Here is a 20,140-nt window from a genome sequence, read left to right as displayed (position 1 = left end):
CCGACATGTCCTGAGTGCCCGGTACATGCTTGAGCGAATGAATGACGGAGGCCGTTATCAAGCTCTTTCACCCCTGTACACAGACGCCTGTGGCCCGTTCTCGTATTTGAAGAAGAGCAGTCTCATGGGAAGAGGCTGCCCTGGCTGAGCTTCCTGCCCACGGCCGGGGGCCCCTCAGCTGTCGAGCAGCCCGGTGGGCTGAGCAAGGGTTGTCCTTCAGGGAGGCCCCAATTGCACCATCAGCTCTGCTGTCCTGGGGCAGATGCCTGTTTTGGCTGAGGGTGAAGGAAAGGACTGAGTTGCGGAGGAGTGTTGGGTGGGAAAGGGCCCTGGGATTAGCCGTCAAGGGACCCCACCCTCCCCTGAATGCTCGCAGCAGTCTTGACCTGGGCCACTGTGAGGCACCCATCAGTCACAGCCCAGCTTTACATCACTAATTTATTTGTTCAGCCAGTGATCAGTGAGCGCCTGCTCAGTGCCAGACACCAGGAGCATGGCTGTGCTCCCACACATCCCCTCCCTGAGGGTCCCACAGTCTAGAAAGATAAGAACCCACTTTGCTCTGAGGTAGAAAGCCCAAAGTAGGGCAGGTGAAATGCTCAGGGAGTCTGTGCAAGGCAGAGGTTGCTGCTGGCTCGGTGGATTAGAGAAGGCCATGCCATCTGAGGTGATCTCGACAGATTTAGATGAATAAGAAGGGCCAGTTGTTGAGCTGTCTCTCTGTTCCAGGCACTGTGCTAAGTTCTTGACATACATTATCCCCATCTAATTCTCACCACAATCTTAAGAGGCGGGTGAGATTGTTCCTGTTTTACAGACAAGGGACTAAAGGCTCAGAGAGGTTAAGTAACTTGTCTAGTTATACAAGACACTGGGCAGAGCCAGAATGCAAGCCGAGACTGGTCTGACCCCCAGCCTGTGTGCCTGACACTCTCAACTGTGCTTCTGTGGGGAAAGACATGGCGGCGGAGCATATGAGCAGAGGGCACGGAGGCAGGCAGAATACAGAACAGGCACACTTGGGGATCAGCCTGTGATTTGGTTTGCCTGGGATATAGAATTCCTGAAGGGAACTGGTAGGGGAAAAGGCAGAGAGCTGTGTTTGGGAAGGGGCCATTCACAGACCAAGCAAGCGTCCCCTGAGGACCCTGGCTGCCAGCCAAGGAAGGCCCGTAGCCTTCCTTCTACAGACATCATGGAGCCCAAGGAGGGTTTCTGAATGTCGGAGAGGCACACAGAGGTGAATCTTCCCAGAGTGGTACTCTGGGCTGGGGGACCAATATAGCCTAAACCAGGGCCTGGCAGACGATGGAGGCTTAGGAGGGTGAGGCTTGGTAGAAGGTGATTGGTCTCCACCTTTGGGGAGAGACACAGAGTTGTCACAGATGACAAGGTGACTGAAAGTGGGAACTCAGGAGAAAGAGCAGTCTTGGGAGAGAAGATGGAGAAACTGGTTTTCCCCCGTGCTGTTCGTGAGCTACTGACTGCCGATCCAGACAGTGATCTGTTTTAGGGTGAGTTCTTTCCAGCCCCCTGGCTCACTAGCCTGGACCACAAAGACCACAACTCAGCCCTCCCAGGCTCCAGAGTGCTTAGGCCAGGACTCTCCAAGGATAACTTGTAGGGAGGGTGGCCAGGCCTCTGGCAACGTGGGGGACCCCAGAACCCACTGAGGTATCTGCATTTGGTGAGCACGTAGGCCTGTATCCTTACCTGTATCAGGCCTGCTAAGACTTTTTCCCCTGAAACCCAACATTTCTTTGAATTCTTGTATTTTTATTTTATCTTAAAAATCCACAGGAACTTGCAAGTGTACTCCACCATAGATCTGTTTGTTTTAATACAAAGGTGCTGCTTTTCCTTACTAATGAGCTTGGCAAACCCTTCAGAAAGAGGCCCTGAGGTCATCCTGTGGCTTTGCATGCATCCCAGGTTGAGAAGCCAGTCTTGTCTGGTGTATAAGGTGCCTCCCCTTTTCCCACCCCCACTTCATTTTCCGCTGACCTAGAGCTTCAGGAACAACTTTCTCCAGCCAGGCTGATGAGGTGGGAAGTGCAGACCTGTCCCAAAGGGAAAAGGGACTCTGGGATTCCCCTCCTCAGCTCTCTTTCTCTCTGGGTTCCTTGAACAAGGGGAAGCCTAGTCCATCAGCAGCAGGCCTTCTCCAGAGGGTTCTCCGAGGCCAGGGCCCATCCTTGCTCAGTGAGGAGCTTAAACAGAGTTGGGCAAATGGTAATGGCCTTGCAGGACGGTCATCTCTGTTGTCCCTACTTCTACCTCCAGCAGCCAAAGAGATGATAATCTCTTCCATCCCTCCATAGAGAGCTTTCTCTTGCCCCATTCCTCTAAAATAGGCAGAGTGTGGTTTATAGATGAGTCATCTGAGGCGCAGAAAGGCTAAACTACTTACTTAAGGGCGGACAGTTGGAAAATTGGGAGACCAGGACAAAGACCTGAACTACTGTGTCCTCGGTTACCGCTCTTTCCTCTGCTATGCACGGCTTCCTCTGTGCCAACTCTAGGTGTCTGCGGTCTGTGCCCCCGAGCACTGGTAAGAACCAGGGAGCCGTATGCCACCCCAGCAACTGGTGCCCCTGCTCTGTGAACCTGTGCAGTCTCCCCAGACATAGGTGACATCCCCCGCAGTCCCCCATCTCTGCTGCTCCTGTCCCCATGTCTCAGCCCTGAACCTAGGTGAGGAACTGTGGCGTAGACCTGCCTGACTCCCGGGGCTGGGCATCTCTGTCTTGGGAGGGTCCCGAGGCGGCAGTGTTTCTGTCAGGCCGTCGGGCTCCTGGCAGAGGGGGCTGGGGGAAGGGAGGGGCATAGTGTTGGCCCTGGTGGTCAAGAAAGGCCTGTTCTTGCCCTGCCCTCGCACTGTAGGGTTGGGTGTCAGTGGATGGGTGCTTCTGGATGGGCAGGCGAGGCTTTAAGGCAGGAACCATCTCAGTTGTTCTTGGAGCTGCTTTGTGTCCTCCTCCTTCCTCCCTTCCCCTCTCTTCACCCACGCCCCTGGACCAGCATCTGCTCTCTCTAGCTCCCATCCCCAGCCAGCCCTGACCCCTCTTCTCTACCTTGTAGCTGAGGTGTCAGGCACCTGGCCTGTTGAGCTAAGAGCCCATTAGGTCTGGGCTGGCTTTCACTCCACTCCCAGCCTCAGTGGAGCCCATGGCAGCGGCCACGTTGTCTTGCTTAGCACCATATCCCTGATGGCTGGTAGGTGGCTGGTACATCATAGGGACTGAGGTGGGTATTTGTTGGATGGCGTGAGAAGCAGGCAAGGCAAGCCCAGGCACCAGGCTGGGCCTGGTTGGCTGAGGAAAGGTGGCTCAGGGAAAGCCAAGAGGCCCAGCAGGGACACACTCCCTTTGGGAGGCCTGGCCTGTGGGTATCAAATGGCTTTTCTGCAGGCTCCTGGGAGGATACCTGAGGGCCGGTTTCAGAGTAGGCCCTCTGTGCTCACTTAAACCAGCTGTGTTTTTAGTTGTTGTTGTTTCTTCTTTCTTTCTCATTTGAACTTGGAGTCTGTAATTAACCTCCCAGAGGTCGTGGTCACTTCTGGGTGGGGGAGGGGTGGGGAGGGGGCTGGCCCACAGCCCATCAGCAGCAGGACAGTGGGAGACTTTGATGCCAGGCAGGCTGGCCGCATTGTTTCCAGGTGTTGCCCTGCAAAGGGGACTGCTCAGCCTTAGTCATGAGGTGGGGACCATTAACCCTTTTAGGAGTCCGCTGCCCCTGCGCCCTGGTTGTCGGGAGGGAGGCCGGGCCTGGTCCGCCTGGCTGGGCTGCCTGGCCCTGTCCCAGGCGTCCGTCTTGCTCTCAGATCTCTGCAGGCTCCGCACCCACCGCCCACTGCCGAGAGGAATGAGGTCAAGTTGCTGGCAGCAGCGGTACTGCCTGGCCTCGGGGCTGGGATGTGGGAAAGGAGCAGCCCTGGTTGTTCTTACTGTTGTTGTTCTCTTCAGTGAGGTGCTTTCTGGGGATTCCCTGCCACACAGATGCGGGCCAGGTGCCCCGGCTTGGCATCGGGTGATGAGAAAGCAGAAGCCCCCAGATCAACCATGGCCCGACTCGTGGCAACTGAGATGTGTCTTAAGGTTTTACGGGATCCCTTATCAAGGGAGATCTTTTTGCGGAGACCTGGGTCATCCCTGAGAGACTTTCCTCTTGTTGTTAGAAAGCTGCCAAAAGAGCTGTGCCCACACGCCCACACCCCTACCCCAGAGAGCTTAGGTGGGCCCTAAGCAGCAGGACTGGGACGGGAACGGGACGAAGTGACCTCTCAAGGAGGATGGGAGCTCAGTAGACAGGGCTTGGTCTGAGGAGACACTAGAGGTGGTGAAGGGCGGGCTGAACAACACCCTAGGGCCACCTAGGCCATCAACTTGCTGTCTGCCCCAGCACCCGGGGGGGAAGCAGCAGCCCCCGGGGAAGCAGCAGCCCCCGGGGAAGCAGGGAATTGGGAATCTCCACCCCCTTCTTTTGAACACAGATCTTCCTCTTGCTTCTACCTGATGCCTCTCGTCTGTCCGCTGTCCTGTGTGCTGGGCCTTTAGGGTGCCCTCTCTGTGTGGGGAAATAAGCACAGACCCTCAGGACTGTGAGCCCTCCCTTTGGCTGCAAAGCTGAATTTATAGAGAAGTTTATGGCTGTATTGTTAACATTAGCAGAACGTTGGAGACAACTGAACAAGTTCCTCTGAACGACAGAATATTATGCAGCCTTTAAAATGATTTAGATCTGTATTTCTAGATTTGGGGAAATGTCTTCATAATATGTTAACCAAGAAAAGTAGGCTATAAAACGTTTTCAAGAGAAGAGTCTTGCAGGAAGTATTTGAAAATGTTGACAGTGGTTTTCTCTCTGGTGGTAATTGAATGGATTTAAATGTGCTTTTCTTTTTCCTTACTTGCACTGTGCAATTTTTTTTTAATAAAGTTACTTATTTATTTATTTTATCTTTGGCTGAGTTGGGTCTTCGTTGCTGCGCGCAGGCTTTCTCTAGTTGTGGCAAGCGGGGGCTACTCTTCGTTGCGGTGCACGGGCTTCTCATTGCGGTGGCTTCTCTTGTTGCTGAGCACGGGCTCTAGACGCGCGGGCTTCAGTAGTTGTGGCACATGGCCTCAGTATTTGTGGCTCACGGGCTCTAGGGTGCAGGCTCAGTAGTTGTGGCGCACGGGCTTAGTTGCTCCACGGTTTGTGGGATATTCCCGGACCAGGGCTCGAAGCCATGTCCCCTGCGTTGGCAGGTGGATTCTTAACCACTGCGCCACCAGGGAAGCCCACACTGTGCAATTTTTCTACATCAAGAATGTATTTCTTATGTAACAAAACAATAACAGAGAGGAACAAGCTAAGCTCCTTGGTGGGTAGGAGTGGTTGCTCCATATAGGGCTAGATCATTTCTGTCTGGGACAGCACAGGACATGGCACATAGTAGCACTTAGTAAACACAGGTTTGACTGACTAGGGGCTGAGAGCCTACCCACTGGGTTGCTTCAGCTCTTGTCCTGACAGATCCCATCCACCCCAGGAAGACTGTGTCTCTGCTTGGTTCAGCTCTGACCCCAAGACACTCCAGGGACACGGTACAGTGGTCTCCATACCTCACACTAGCATTGCATTCTGGGCCCTGGGCTATAAAAGTGACCCAGACAATACCGGACCTGGCTCAGAGATGGTGCCCAGGCTGGGGCTAGGGCTGGCCCACTCATGTCTGAGGCCTGGTAAGCTCTATCTTCAGCTCCTCAAAGTCTGCTGTGTCAGCAGCCTCTTAGCGTTGTCCCAGGTGTTCCCAGGATCTGGTACTGAATCCAATGGGATGCAGTGGGAGAAGCAATGGTGGCTCAGGATAAGAACGAGCTTAAAATGCAGAAAGTAAAGTCAGATCAAGTCATTCCCCGACTTATAAGCCTCTGATACCTCCCATCACATCTACAAAACTCCAGGGCCATCTTGCGCAGGTTGTCCACGCTCCTCACTGCAGAAAGCCTGACAGGGCTCCAGGCCCAGGAGTGAGGGTACAGAGGTCCTCTGGGCAGTGTTCCCAGTGCCACCTGCGGGGTGTTCTTCCTGGGCTGCCGCTCCTCTCTCCAAGGGACTTGCTTGAAGTAAAAAATGCAGCCTGTTCGCGGGGTCCCATTCGTTTTCAAAACACACATCCTTGGCTTTCAAAGAGCCGTGAACTAAGGTATCTGTGAACAGGGACCAGGACTGGATGCTGCTAGAGCAGGAGACATAGGCTTTCAGTATCTCAGATGATGCTCGTGAGGAACTGTTAAGAGACAGAAAAGAAGACTCTTCGTAAAGAACACAGCATGATTGAAATGTATGGTGGTTTTTATTGCCATCCTTTAGCCCAGTGCTGTCTAACAGGAATATAATGCGATCCACATATGTAATTTAAAGTTTTCTAGTAAGCACATAAAAAGTGGCGGGGGGAGGCAAAACAAACCCAGACTTTTCGTCCTAGCTCACACAGCCTCATGTCAGTCACCTGGGCCTACTTCTCCAGGCTCCCCTGCCTTCCAGAATCTTCTAGCCACCTGGGCCTCTTTTATCCCTTGAACTCACCAAGCTCATTCACCCCTCAAGGCCTTTATCCAGGAGCTTATTACTGCCTCATATTTCCTGAGATTGTTTGCTATTATCTACTCTCCTCACTCTAATGCAGGCCCCCAAGAGCAGGAAGTTCATCTGCCTTGTTCACCACTGTACACGCAGGGCCCGGAACAGTGCCTGGTATATAGTAGGGTGAATGAGTGGGGAAAAAGTGAACTGGATGGGGTTGTTCTGAAGTGAGGGGACTGTCACTCGGGTCAGGTCACACAAGGTTCTCACTAGATGGGGTGGCTCCTTGTCATCTGAAATGCTGTCCTGGGTTTCCCATTGGTGGCAGGGAACGACCTTGAAGCCCCCAGTTCCTCGGGCCCTCTGAACTGGGGTCGTGTCTGCTGTTTCTGGGTCAGTCTCTGTGTAACCATTACCACCACCATTAAGCAGTGGCCTCGGGCTCAGGGCACAGGGTGCCAGGACTTGTCAGGAAGCACCACCTCCTCCCACCAGGTATTCCACCACCCCCACCCTGGCTCATTGGGAGGAAGGGAGCCTGGGTTGGGGAGGGTGGGGTCAGGGGTCTCCCTAACCTCAGAACTTCAGGGAAGGTCAACACTCTCCAAGCAGGGGAAGGAGGCACCTTAGAACTTGAGAAGAGCTCTCTGTGTCCCCAGTTCACGAGGAGGGGGAGGAGCCTAGTTGCAGGTCACCAGGTGACCAAGAGGTTAGATCACTGGGTGTCAACCCAACATTGGAGCAAAGCCGCCTGTGAAGATGTGTTCAGCTTGCAGCCAGCTGTCAAGCTCTACACTTACAATATGTGCTCTTGCCTAGAGTATGTTACGTATTTATTATATATTTTTAAAACCCACATACCTGGACCCATCCTCACAGGTCCTGCTTCAGAATGTCCAGAACAATGTCCCTGGCACTGACACACTTTTTAAAGCTTCCCATATGGTTCTCATTAGCATCTAGGGTTAATAACTATTGATAAGGAGTGACGGGCCCCGAGAGCAAGCAGACGGAGGACAGTGGGGTGTAGGTAAGGGAGAAGGATGCTGAGGCAGGGCTTCAATCACACTAGAATAATGAAGTTCCAGAAAGTCCCACAGATTGATAGGTTGATACACATAAAACCTCCGAGTGTCAAAAAAAAAAAAAAAAAACCCAAAACAATAAACCGGCATTTAAAAATGTAAGTAGCAGGTAATTGGGGAAAAACATTGTAGCAAAAGGTGAATAGCCTTACTATTTATAAAGAACTCTTACAGATCAGTAAGAAGATGAGCACCCAGTAGAAAAACAAGAGTACAGACAAGAACAGGCAATTCAAAAAGAAGAAATACAATGAGCCAATACACTTATGAAAAGCGGTCAGCCTCACCAGGTATCAAATAAGCGCAAATGAAAACAACAAAGAGGCATTACCTTTTGCCTAGCTAATTGGCAGAGATTAAATACATGATAATACCTCATGTTGGTGAGGGTGTGGAAAAAACAGGCACCATCGTTCACTGGTGGGAGTGCAAATTGGTGCAACCTTTCCAGAACGCAGTTTGGCAAAGTGTAAAGCTGAGGAAAATTGCACACCTTTCTGGTGCAGCAATTCCACTTTTAGGATGATTGCCTTAGGAAATAATTGTGGATAATAATAACAGTAATAGCTAACCTTTATTAAATGCTCTGTGCGTGCCAGAGCTCTACATCCCTTATCTCATATAATCCTCAGTCATCATCCCATGAGGTAGGAGCTGTTTTTATCACCTGTGTTTTACAGATGAGGAAGCTGAGGCACAGAAGGATTAAGGCAATAGCCTGAGGACATAGAACTAACAAATAGCAAAGCCTGGGTTTGAATACAGGCAGTCTGAGTCAGGAGCCTCACTGCCCTTACAGCAGTATACACTGGATATGTGCAAAGGTTGATGTGCACTGGATATATACACTGGATGAAGCTGCAAGGGTGTTCCTCTGGGCTTGTCTGTGATGGGGTGTGGTGAGGCAGGGGAGAATGTATGCTGAATGCTCCACAGTAGGAATTGGTTACATAAGTTCTGATTCACCCATTCAGGAATATTATGCAACCCTAAAAATGGTGCTATAGGGAAAAAATGTGTGTGTAAATACTAGGGGTTTTTGTTTATGCTTAAAAGGTCTCTGAAAGGATGTAAAAGGAACTGATAAAATTGATTGCCTTCTAGAAAGGCAACTGTGTGGCCTTGGTCAGAAGTTAGAGGGAGATCTGTTTTTTAAGCCATATACCCCTTTTCACTTCTTGAATTTTGAATCATGTGAATATATTCTCTATTAAAATATTTATATATCTATAAATATATACACACATAAGTTGTTATGTTATAGAACTTATTCCAGATAATAGCATTTCAAGGAAATAAAGTCAAGGGTTTCCCAACAAAGCTCCAAGACCCTTACTTGGGGAATCATACTGAAGTCAATGAAGATACTTCTTTAATGTTTACCCACGTGTTTCCCAAACTGATTTGCTCGTGGAACCGTTTTCTTAAGTAGTATCTATTATCCTCTTTCTGGATATGCCTGTCCTATAGAAGTCCCTTTGCAAAATGTTATTAATAGTTAATGCCAAGGTGAAAGGCTTACAGTGTTTCATTACATGAAAGAAACATGTTACTGGCACTGATCCCACTTTGTTTAAAAATAGATGTGTAGGTGCATATGTGTGTGTGTGTGTGTGTATGTGTGTTTTAAATACTGGTAAGTACTAGGATAATGGATGATTTTATTTTCTTTTATCCATTTGTATTTTCGAATTTTCTAAAATGAACAAAATCATTTCACAAGCACCATTTTTTTGAATCTGTGTACTATATTTTTTAAGGCTTTGGGAGCACTTTCTCTCCATGCTCCCTCTACCCCTGTACCCCACGCTCATCTACTCCCTACTAAAAGCAGCAGCCCAGGGTTAGGTTCAGTGAGGGGCCCCTGTAGCCAGGCCCTCTCACCTGTCTTTATCCAGAGCCAGCTTGAGCTGTGACTCTGAACTGGTGGGGGAAGGACCAATGGCCTAGACAGGGTCAGTCAGTCCCCAGACAACTCTCTGGCCCCAGCAGACCCTCCCTTCAACCAGTTTCTCTGTTCCTCAGAGAGAGCCATTGAGGCTGCAAAAGCAGACACCGGCCTGCTACAAGCCTGACACACTGCAAATCCAGATACCTGGGCTCTGTGGCTGCCTGGCTGGGTGACCTTGGCCAAGTTTCTTAACCTGAGTCTCATCTTCACCCTTTATGTTAGCATGACACTTGCCTTACAGAGCTCGGTGACCAAATGAGAGCACACACAAAGGCACTGAGTATCCTTTACAGGGCTGTCCCAGTGGAAATTATCACACACCCCAGCAGGGAGCAGGGACTTGCCATCACTGTCCTAAGAACAGAGTACTTTTTCCTTTTCTTTTTTTAGGTTGTTAGAGGGAGGGGGGCAAGGAGATGAAACATGGGAGACCAGGGCAGGTGGAAATAGAATGGTGTTCAAGAAAAATGGGAGAAACTTCTTAGCTTGGCATTTGCAGCCCTGCAGCCCTGTGCCCACCAGTGTAGCCCCAGGCCCCATCCCCCACACAGCCACACCACTTCACCCATTCAGGGCAGCTCACCTTGCTGACCACGTGCGATTCTGATAAACCACAGCCTGGGCCACCTCCCTCCCTTCTAGCTCCCCCATCCTTTAGCTCTCAGCTGAGTTAGCTCCTCCCGCAGTCTAGGTTGGGGACACGCCTCTGGGCTTCAGCACCCCCAGGCCTCCATAAACCACGCTGTGATGTCAATGCCAGGTTCCAGCTCCTCTGCTAGACTGAACTTCCTGAGGGCAGGAGCTGTGTCTGTCATTTTGGTCCACTTGTGTCCTCTGGGCCCAGCATAGGCCTGGGGGTCTGGGACAGGAATTAGATCATGAGCACTGAAGTCAAGGAGACCTGGGTTTGAATTCCAGTTCCAGCCCCTTGGGGAGGTGACTTCACCACTCTGAGCCTCAGTTTTCCCCATCTGTAAATGGGTTTAATCATTGCAATGAACTCACGGGGTGATTTTCATCAGCTAATGTGTATCAAGCTCTGAGTACCATTCCAGGCATGAAGGAAAACTCTCCATAGGCGGTACCCACACTGACATCAACGCAGACCCTCTGTGAAGGCTTATTGATTTGAACTAGGAAATGACACCAGGAGGGGTGGCTCCCCAGGCTCACCCTCTTCCCCACCCCCTAAGGACAGTGGCCCTTCCTCTGCTGCGCATGCTTGGCGCTGCCCCACCACCAACACGCTCACCTCCTGCCTTGTATCCCCACAGCCACCCGGCCCAAGCTGAAGAAGATGAAGAGCCAGACGGGACAGGTGGGTGAGAAGCAATCACTGAAGTGTGAGGCAGCAGCTGGTAACCCCCAGCCCTCCTACCGCTGGTTCAAGGACGGCAAGGAGCTCAACCGCAGCCGCGACATTCGCATCAAGTACGGCAATGGCAGGTGAGCGACATCCCTCCCTCCATCCACCCAGCCACCCCCGATCCTTCCTCAGAAGGAGGGGCCTGAGCCGGGAAGAGCCCAGGGTTGTTCCCCCAGATCCACCTGTGGAACCAGTTCCAGTCCCCCCTTTTTTGTGGCGCCCAGTTTCTCCTTGCAGCTCCAGCCCCTCTGGTGATGCTGCCCCAGCATCTTGCAGACGATGGTACCTGCTTAATTAATGTCCCTGGATGGTTGAAGGCAATTTGATTGTCCAAATCAGCTTTAACTGTGGAGTCCCATCTTGGGCATAAAACTTCTCAAAGGACCTGCCACAGGGTCGGAAAGCCCACTATTGGGCAGTTTTTGGTGAAGGACCCTGACTCTGGATTGTGTCTGGGAGGGCACGCGTGATGATGGGCTGGTTCCTCAGCTCAGCAAGCTGGCACTGGGCAGACAGCCAGGTGAGGGAAAGGCACATGGCTTTGACTGGTGTCGAAGGAGTCTGTATCTCAGACAGTTCCCCTGTGACATGGAAATTGACTTTAGTCTTTGAGTCAGTGCTCCAGGGAAGAGAATCTGAAGCTCTAGAGTCTCTGGGCTGTGGAAGGTGGCCTCTCTTCCATCTTGGATTGGCCAGACAGGGGGCTCCAGGCACCAGAGAAGCCAGACGTCCAAGGGCAGCCCCTCACCTCTCTCCTGAGGGGCTGTGAGAAGGCAGGACAAGCCTGACGTCTGTTCTGCGGGCCCTGAGGGCCCTGTGGACTTCCCTCTCTGGCTGAGGCACGCCCCCGCCTTTCCTGCCCCTCCAGAGGAGCTATCATTTCCTCCTCACCCCTGCAAAATGCAAATGAAGATGATTTTAGAGGACCCTCCAACCTGTCCGACAACAGAAAGTGATGGAAAAAGGGTCTGGGCTCAGGCTGATCCTGGTTTGCCAGGTGACCCCGGATGTACACATCCTGCCCTCAGGCCTTAGTCTCCGATACCTGTGAAAGAGGAGGTGGGGGTCAGGGGTCTGGGCAGGGCTTCCAGTTTTCTGACTCTCTCTCTGTGAACAGGGAGCAAAGACAGGACTGGTCACCCTGGAAAGTGGTCCAGGCAGAAAACAGAAAGTAATTTAAGAGGATTTGGTGCAGATCAAAGGTTTATGGCTGAAAGAACACTGCTTCCTCAGGGAACTTGGGAGGGGGGTCTGGGGTGTCACCAGTCTACAGGGTGCCCATCAACCTCACCTTCTGAGGCCACCTCACCCCTTCCCCGCCAAGCCTGGCTCTGAGCTGGAGAGAGGAGTGGACAGGCTTCTACAGTTTGGGGGGCCCCGTCTCCCCTTCCCCCTACTTCACTGAGACAGCAGAAGTCAGGAGACGGGGTGCTCCTTGCCGGCCGCATTACTCTCAAACAGTCCACAACGTGGCCCATCCTCATCCCCATTCCTGATCCGCACGTGGCCCTCACACTCACCCACATCCTCCTGCACACACAGAGCCCTTGTGCCACCAACAAACTCCTTTCTTTGGTGACTTCAGCCTCTCTCTCTCTCTCCCCCCCAACAAACCACTAACATCGCCTCTCTTCTAAAAGCTTTCCCTCCACGTTGCCGCCTCCCGTTCCTCCTCCGGCTGTTGCCCCATCTTGCTCCTTCCCTCGATCACCACGTGGAGGGAGTTTCACACCCACTGACTCTACACAGATCATCCTCCACTCCTCTTTGCTCTGCAGAAATCTGCCCTGTAAATACAGCCCCAGTTCTCTGCAGCTGTGGCTCTTGACAGACCCTGTGACCTCAGAGTTTCCCGGCCGCCAGGCCTCTCAGCAGCCTTTGGCATGGGTGCCACCTGCTTCCTTGCCCCTGTGGTCCTCCTGCTGGTCCTCTTGTGCCTCTGAGCACCCTGCCCTCTCCACCGGTAGGTGATTTCACCCTCTTATATTTGATGACCCCCAAGCCTCCATCTCTAGTTTGATGGCCTTTCTTTTTCCAGACCCATGCTGCCAGGTAAACACTTAGTTACCACCCCAGAGATACCCAACAGATCTCTTTTTTTTTTTTTTTTTTTTTTTGCAGCATTTATTCCCAGGCCGTAAGTTTTTGTTTCTTCAGTTTCTTCTGGATATCCTTTTCTTCTGTGCAACCTCCTCTTCCGGTTTAGGAACAATCTGTTCTTTTTCAGTAAGAATCATCTCAATGTGGCAGCGAGAGCTCATGTATGGGTTGATCCGACCACGAGCTCTGTAAGTCCTGCGCCGCATCTTGGGGGCTTTGTTCACCTGGATGTGCTCAGTGACCAGAGAATCTACATCTAAGCCCTTAAGTTCAGCATTACTCTCTGCATTTTTGAGCAGGTGCAGTAAAAATTCAGCACTCTTTTTGGGCCACCGACCCTGCTTCCAGCCCCCCTGTTTGGCCTGGGCACACCTACCAGCTCCACCATTGTAATGATGGAATGGTACAGGTTATTTCTGTAAAGTGACATCCTTCAGATGCTTGGTGGCTTTTCGGATATGCATACCCTTAATGGCCTGGGCAGTTTCACGAGTGTTCTTAAAGTGAACACGAAGACTTGAACCTCTATGATTTGCATGATTTTTGTGGGGTTTTCTGGGTCAGTAGTGAATTTTTAGAAGTCACCTCAGGCTGCTTACCGGAAAAGCTCCACAGACATCTCTAACCCAGAATGGCCCAGTCTAGCCTCTCCACCTTGCCCCTTGTGCTCTCCTCTCAGCTGTGGCAGAACCAGACTGCCCGCTGGCCGGCACCTACCCCCGTGCCGTCCCCTCCAGGTGGATACCCCGCCTCTGGAAGGAGGCACCCTTCTCCCTGCTCACTTCTGCTCTCCCTGACTTTAGCCTCTTTTCCTCCACGGTCTCACTCTTGACCACACCCCACCTTTTCTGGGCCACAGGCCCCTTTGTGAATTCATTTCTGTATCTCACATACATGTGCTGAGCAACAGTTGTGTGCCAGGCACTCTATCAGAGGCTGGAGATGCACCAAAGATCGGAGCAGACATGGTCCCCACCTTCACGGAGTTTCTAGTCTAGCTTCTAGTGGGGAATCTGGTAAAGACCTTGACCCTTGCTTCAGAAAACATGCTCTTTATACACCTGGTTTTGCTTGCAATTCGAGGAGTCCACAGAGTCACTGACCCGTGTGACTCTGACAGGGGATGATCTTTCTAACAGGGCACATATCTGATCATTCATTCATTTGCTTGACAGATCTCGAGAGCCTGCAGTATGCCAGGACAGCCTAGGTCTTGGGGCCCTTCTGACGCTCCCCTTCCTGGCCTGTAACTCACTGCCTCGCTGTTCCCCTACACCTCGGTGCTCCTGACCCCTGGCCTTGGGCCCAGACTGTTCTCTGTGCTGGCAGTGCCCGCCCCCCTCCTCTCACCTTGTCCTCTGCAAAATTCTCCAAGGCCCGGCTTAAATGTCACATCCTCTGGGTCACCCTCCTGAGCCCTCCAGCAAGCTCTCACCGTCTCCTCCCACAGTGCCTTAGACACGGCTTCATGGCATGGTTGGGGGGCTGTCTCTCCCAGCATGAGAGCCTCCAAGACCACCGCCCAGACACACCCTCTCTCCTGTGTGGCCTGGCAGAGGAGGTCTACTTCCGGTGTGAATTGATGAGGCTCTTGCAGGACTAGCTTTCCTCTCCTGGGTGCAGGGTGCCCCTAGGACTGGGCAGGACACCCTCTGGGTTGGCCTTTGAACAAGTTACTGTCCTGGTCAAGCCTCAGTGTCATCAGACAAATGGGTCACCCAGTCCGGAAACGGCCTGGTCGTATCATCTGGGTCTCCTCCTGGGTACTAAGAACCCCTGAGAGCCTGAAGTGTGCCTCTGCCCCCTTCCTGTCAGGACCTTGTCCCATCTGCTGCATTTCTGAAACTGCCTTGCTCCACCCGTCATGCCCCTGGGCTCCCTGCAGTGAGGTGATGGGTTGGAGGAGGGGCCATGATGGAGAACTTCTGATTCCCGTGTTGTGACTCAGAGAGCTGCCGCCTCTAGACACGTACTTCACCTGGCATGGGGGCTAGGGGTTAGGGGCGGGAGTCTCCTTTCTGGCAAAATCTTCTCTTTCCTTCTGCCCACACTGCAGCTTGCACTCTGGCCCTCCCAGCACTCCATTCTGCCCAGGCCACACTCTGTCTTGACATCACTCTTGGTCTACGGAGGCCCATTCCCGGTGGGTGCCGCCTGTCTCTGGGACTGCCCCGCTGAGGTGTCTCACCCAAGGCTTCCTGTGCCAGGAGAAAACCGTCCCCCTCCCCAGCCCTGGGCATGGAGCCCACCCATGCAGAACCGAGTGTTCCCTTATTTATGAGGGGCAGGCTGGAACTGGCCCCTCAGGCAGGCAGCAGGAGATAGGCACTGAGGAAAACATGCGGACGGGTGGAGGAAGCAGCCACCCAGATCCCTAGTCCCTGCCAGCAGAAAACTGGCTGAGGAAGGAGGGGAGGGGTGTCCATCACAGGGGCAGACCTGGGTCAGCCTAGCAAGCGGGCACTAGGCCTGCCAGAAGGTGGGAGGGAGTCCTGAGTCCTTGGGGCTTCAGACTGGAGCTAGGAGTGAGGAGAGGAGAAACGTAGTTGCCCGCACTCTTTAGGGGCCTGAGAGCCCCACAGAGCCCTACCCTTCAGCCCTGACCCCAGAGCCTCTTGTGCAAGGCTGGGGCCACCTTCCTGGAACTGGGGAGATCATCACACACCTGGTAACCCAAGATGTCTGCAGCCAGCAAACCTAGGGGTCATTGTTTATGTCCCCTTGCCTCTTTCTGGCACCTCAAAGGGGAGGGGCTCTCCCTGCACCCCCACCTTTCCACACATCTCACACCCCTTCATGCGGGAAGCCCTTCCTTCTGGTTTTAGCTTTCATTCCTCCAGATAACTGTGAGCCTAGCTCCACCTTGTCCTGCTGCATGTCATGTCGTGTAAGGGAAGCTCCTTTGAATTCAGCTGTGGGTGGGTGACATGACAAGGAGGTTCTGAGTCTGTGTCCCCTATACCTTCTTGACCCGGAGACCCTCAGGTGATCCCCTACTCTGCTCATCTAATGTCAGGGAAGAGCTGGTGGTCAGGAAGCAGAAGCCTGGTTCGGGACAGCTGAGATCTGTGGCATCTAATTAGGCTGGAGCCAGGAAGGAAATGCTGTCTTAGCCAGAGGGGCCTCCAGGGCTCTGTTTAATGAAGAGAACAAACTTGAATTGACAGAAGAGGGTTGTAGGCAGACACCAGGCCAAGGAGACAGAGAACGGCATGAGCCGGGAGGGGTGGAACAGAGTCAGGCAGCTGTCACTGTAACATCGGCAAGGACATCACCACGGCAACAGGGCCTTTTTGACAAGACAAGCTCATGGAGGCTGGTTTGGGGGATCTTGGAATGAGGAGGTCTGGGAAGAGCCCAGCATCAGAGGCTGAGGTGGAGCTCAGGAGACAGGTAGGTCCCCAAAGCACAGCCCGGGGAGGGATGTGGGTCATTTTGCCATCTCCTCCATCCCTGGTGCAGCCTCTCTTCTCACCATCCACACCTTCCCCCATCAGCTTCATGGCTCTGTCTTTCCATCCCTGGGCCCAGGGCAGGACAGCTCAGCTACCCTACCTCCCATGCCACCACTCGTCCAACCCACTGCGCATATTCTGGGAATCTGATTTTTTAACTCGGGACTAAAAGAGGAGGAGGTTACATCATGTTAAGAAATTTTCATGCTACTTTTTGTTTCCCCCGGGGACCAGGCTGGGGTCCCAGGGCTTAATCTGGAGCTCAGACTGGCCCTAAAGAGCACTGGGGCAGGGGGAAGGATGGGAGGTGTGAACAGAGCCTACGGAACCCAGGCACCACGGGCAAGTGTAGGGAAGCCCACGGAAGGAAGGAGAGGTTTGGCAGCATCTTCAGAAAGAAGAGGGGAAGCAGGGCCAGGTGCCCTGGAGTCACCCACAGCACTGAAGTGTCTGCCCAGGCCTCGCCCCACAACTCGTGGCATTCAGGGCTGGGTGCAAAGCCCTAGACAGAGGGGTCAGCCTCAGCATCAGGCTCCAGGAGACAGCCCACGAGCTGCTTGGGGCCCAAGTCCTCACCAACTCCAGCTCCTTATCCACCTCTGCCTTTGCCTTGCCGGGTACCCTTGGACAAGTCCAGAAGCCCCTCTGGGACTCATTTTTCCCATCTGTCCTGTCCTGTCCTCTTCCAGATTAGCCACAAGGGTCAAGTCAGGCCTTGAGGATAGGATCTTTTTGTTCCCTGAGGTATCCAAGCTCCCAGCACACAGAAGGCACTCGGTGGACATTTGTTGAATGAATGAAGCGAAACCCCTTGAGGAGGCCACAGAGTGCCCCTTAGTGACAGGGCCGACACAAAGGCAGGAGAGAGCTACAGGTTTGGACTGGGAGGCTGGGCACAGTTGCCATGGGAACCTGTTAGATTGGTGGCCCTGCCGGGTATCTGGAAATAGGCCTGGCTTATCTAGAATGACGGGCTACCGCTTCTAAGGGAAGGCTGAGGTAGCTGTGAGCCAGCAGCTGCTCTACTGGAAGGCGGTGGGGGGAGACACAGCGGGCCTGAGAGAAGAGCACTAAAGGAAAAGGAGGGAGGTGGCCATGCGACTTCCTAAGGACTCCACTTTCCTCCCCTAGAAAAATGGTTACAGAGAAGGCCCAGCCCTGGAAAAGTGAATGTGAGGATTCATGGACTTAGAATCCCAATGTTGTCCTGGGTGCCCAGGTCTCCCTCCAGCCCTGGGGACTCTGCACTCCACCTGGACCCCAGCAATGGCTGGTCGGAGGGAATCTACTTCCCGTCCACACTGCGTAGACGCTGTGGCTGTGCAGGGAGAGGTGACCTCTGGGTGACTGCTGGGGAGCCACAGCCAACCTAAGCCCTGGCTCACGCCTCTTCGCCTCTTATCCCCTCCCTAACCAGAAAGAACTCACGACTACAGTTCAACAAGGTGAAGGTGGAGGACGCTGGGGAGTACGTCTGCGAGGCTGAGAACATCCTGGGGAAGGACACCGTCAGGGGCCGGCTCTTCGTCAACAGCGGTAGGTGGTCCCCCAACGAAGGGAGGGGTCCTAGAGGGGTTCTGTGGGGGTGGGCCAGTTGCCCCCCAGCCCTAGGGAGGCCCGCACATGATCCGTCTTGCACTTGACTCCTCTCCCTCCTGCCACTGCCGTATCAAGCCCCAAGATCTGAGCCGATTCAGAGAAATGCAGTCGAAGCATAAATGTTTAGCTTTGTTATCTGGACCTGGAAGAGCCGCCAGCTCTCGTTTTAAATACCCTGAAAACTAAATATTTTGAAATCAAGAGGTGAGGGTGGGGGGAAGGATATTTTTAGAAGGCAATTATGGGAGGCTGGGCTGCCTGAAGCAGGGCTCCGGGGAGAGGCAGACCCAGGGTGCGCGCAAGCTGCCTGCCCGCTGCTTTGCTGGGCGCCCGAGTGCAGGCAGCCTGCTCCACGGGGCCACGGGTGGGAGGCTTGGGTGCCCCGGGCCCCTGGGGGCAGCCTCAGTTCAGGGATGGCAGGACCCTCTCCCACAGGTCATCCCCTCCCTGGGAAACGTGCAAGGTCAGGAGCCCACGGCACCCTTCGCTTCCCCCCTCCGCAGAGGCAGCTCCGGCTTCGGCATGGAGGCGGCCTCCCTGCTGGGCTGTCCTCTGGTTATTGCCCTTGACTGGAAAGTCACCAAGGCTGCCTGTCCTCAGGTCGCGCCCCCTCCACTCTAGCCTGAGTCCTCAGAACCCCACAGCTCTCGTTCCTCCTCCTGACACCCAGCCTCCGCGTACCACTTGGCTACCTGGTTGTTGGGTTCACTTCCAGTCCTGTATCTCCCTTCATTCCTTGTGTTTCCACCAGACAGCCCTCCAGTACCCCCCTACACCCAGCGCAGTCTAACGAGAACCCTGCCCTGTGACCCTCAGAGGAGAGCCTGGCTCAGACCCGGTCTGCCGTGTTGTAAGGGACCTCCCTTGTCCTCCCAGCCTCTCAGCTCCTCGATCTCCCTTACCACTGGATCTACCAGGTCTGAGTCTGCGAGTCCTGGTCCATCTTCTTTCTGGATCTTTCACTCACGTCTGTCCTTTTCATTCCAACCCCACCTTAGGGGCAATCCTGGCCCAGGTTTCATCCCTGTTGAACCTGGACCAGAGCAGCAGCCTCAAGATGCTTTCGCCCTGTCACTCCCCGACCCATGGAGCCAAAGAACAAGGACTCGGTCCCACAGCCCAGCTCTCACAAATCCAACCCAAATGACCTTTCCGACCCTAACTGTAGTCGGCCTCTCCTTCCCATTTTTATTCTTCCTCCTGCGCCATCTCTCCCAGGCAGCTATCCTCCTGACCAGTCCAGCCCACCGCAGCGGCACGCCCAGTGCAGGCCCCACTCCTGGGCCACTCCTCGGCCCTCTGTGGTCTTGTGTATCTCTCTCCAGTTCTATCAGCTCATTCTTCAGCTCTCATCCTGTTGCTGAACTTTCTTTGCGGGTGTGGCCTTCTTGGTGGACTGTCCCGGGGTGGCTATACCAAGTCCTGGGATATCGGGCCGGGCCTGGCTTTGCCCCAGAGGGCAGGCAGGTGTGACCTGGGGTGTCACAGGATCGTGGAAGCCCTGGAGAGGCTTCTGGGTCTGCCCCTTACCTGGGGGCTTAGAAAGGCTAGCTGTTTAATCACAGGTGCACCCATGTGTACTGTCAACTCAAGCCTTCAGCGAGGCCTAACTCAGCAAGACGCTGTTCTGAGCGCTGAGGGGTCACAGTCTTGGCTCCCGAAGTCCCCTCAAATGGCAGGAAGCTAAAACCTGAACTCAAAGCGTCTGCCTGTTCTAACACACTGAAGAGGAAAGACAGGCAACTTAACAACGGGAGAGGGGACATCCCAGGCAGGCGGGAGGGGAGCCTTACAGGATGAAGAGATACTTGATCTGGGCCTTGAAAGATGAGCAGAGATTTTCTCCAAGAGCAAGGGAGAAAAGCAGTTGCAGTAGCTGGCAGCAGGCAGAACATCTCTGCAGCGTCAGCTCCTTCCCGGCCCATTTTCTCTTCAGAGATCCAATAAACTCACTCCCACCAAGACACTAATGGCAGATAGAGGCTGCCTGGGTTTATCCTTCCCAGGTGTTTTC

General features: G+C 53.5%; 1 protein-coding gene and 1 pseudogene across 3 annotated transcripts in view; one reads left to right on the top strand and one right to left on the bottom strand.

Moving 5' to 3' along the window:
* Nucleotides 1–20,140, top strand: part of NRG2 (neuregulin 2) — a 179,511-nt gene that overhangs the window by 130,414 nt on the left and 28,957 nt on the right. For all 3 annotated transcript variants that reach the window (XM_029217916.1, XM_029217918.1, XM_029217917.1), the window contains exons 2-3: nt 10,881–11,052; nt 17,945–18,063. In XM_029217916.1, the coding sequence (XP_029073749.1) occupies nt 10,881–11,052; nt 17,945–18,063 (291 nt within the window). The remainder of the gene's footprint in view (nt 1–10,880; nt 11,053–17,944; nt 18,064–20,140) is intronic.
* LOC114891671 lies at nt 13,097–16,575 on the bottom strand (annotated as a pseudogene).

The sequence above is a fragment of the Monodon monoceros genome, unplaced genomic scaffold (genome assembly GCF_005190385.1).
Source record: "Monodon monoceros isolate NGI ecotype Baffin Bay Population unplaced genomic scaffold, NGI_Narwhal_1 Super_Scaffold_12, whole genome shotgun sequence".
NCBI classification, from domain to species: Eukaryota; Metazoa; Chordata; class Mammalia; order Artiodactyla; family Monodontidae; genus Monodon; species Monodon monoceros.
This window is presented reverse-complemented; position numbering and strand designations above follow the sequence as displayed.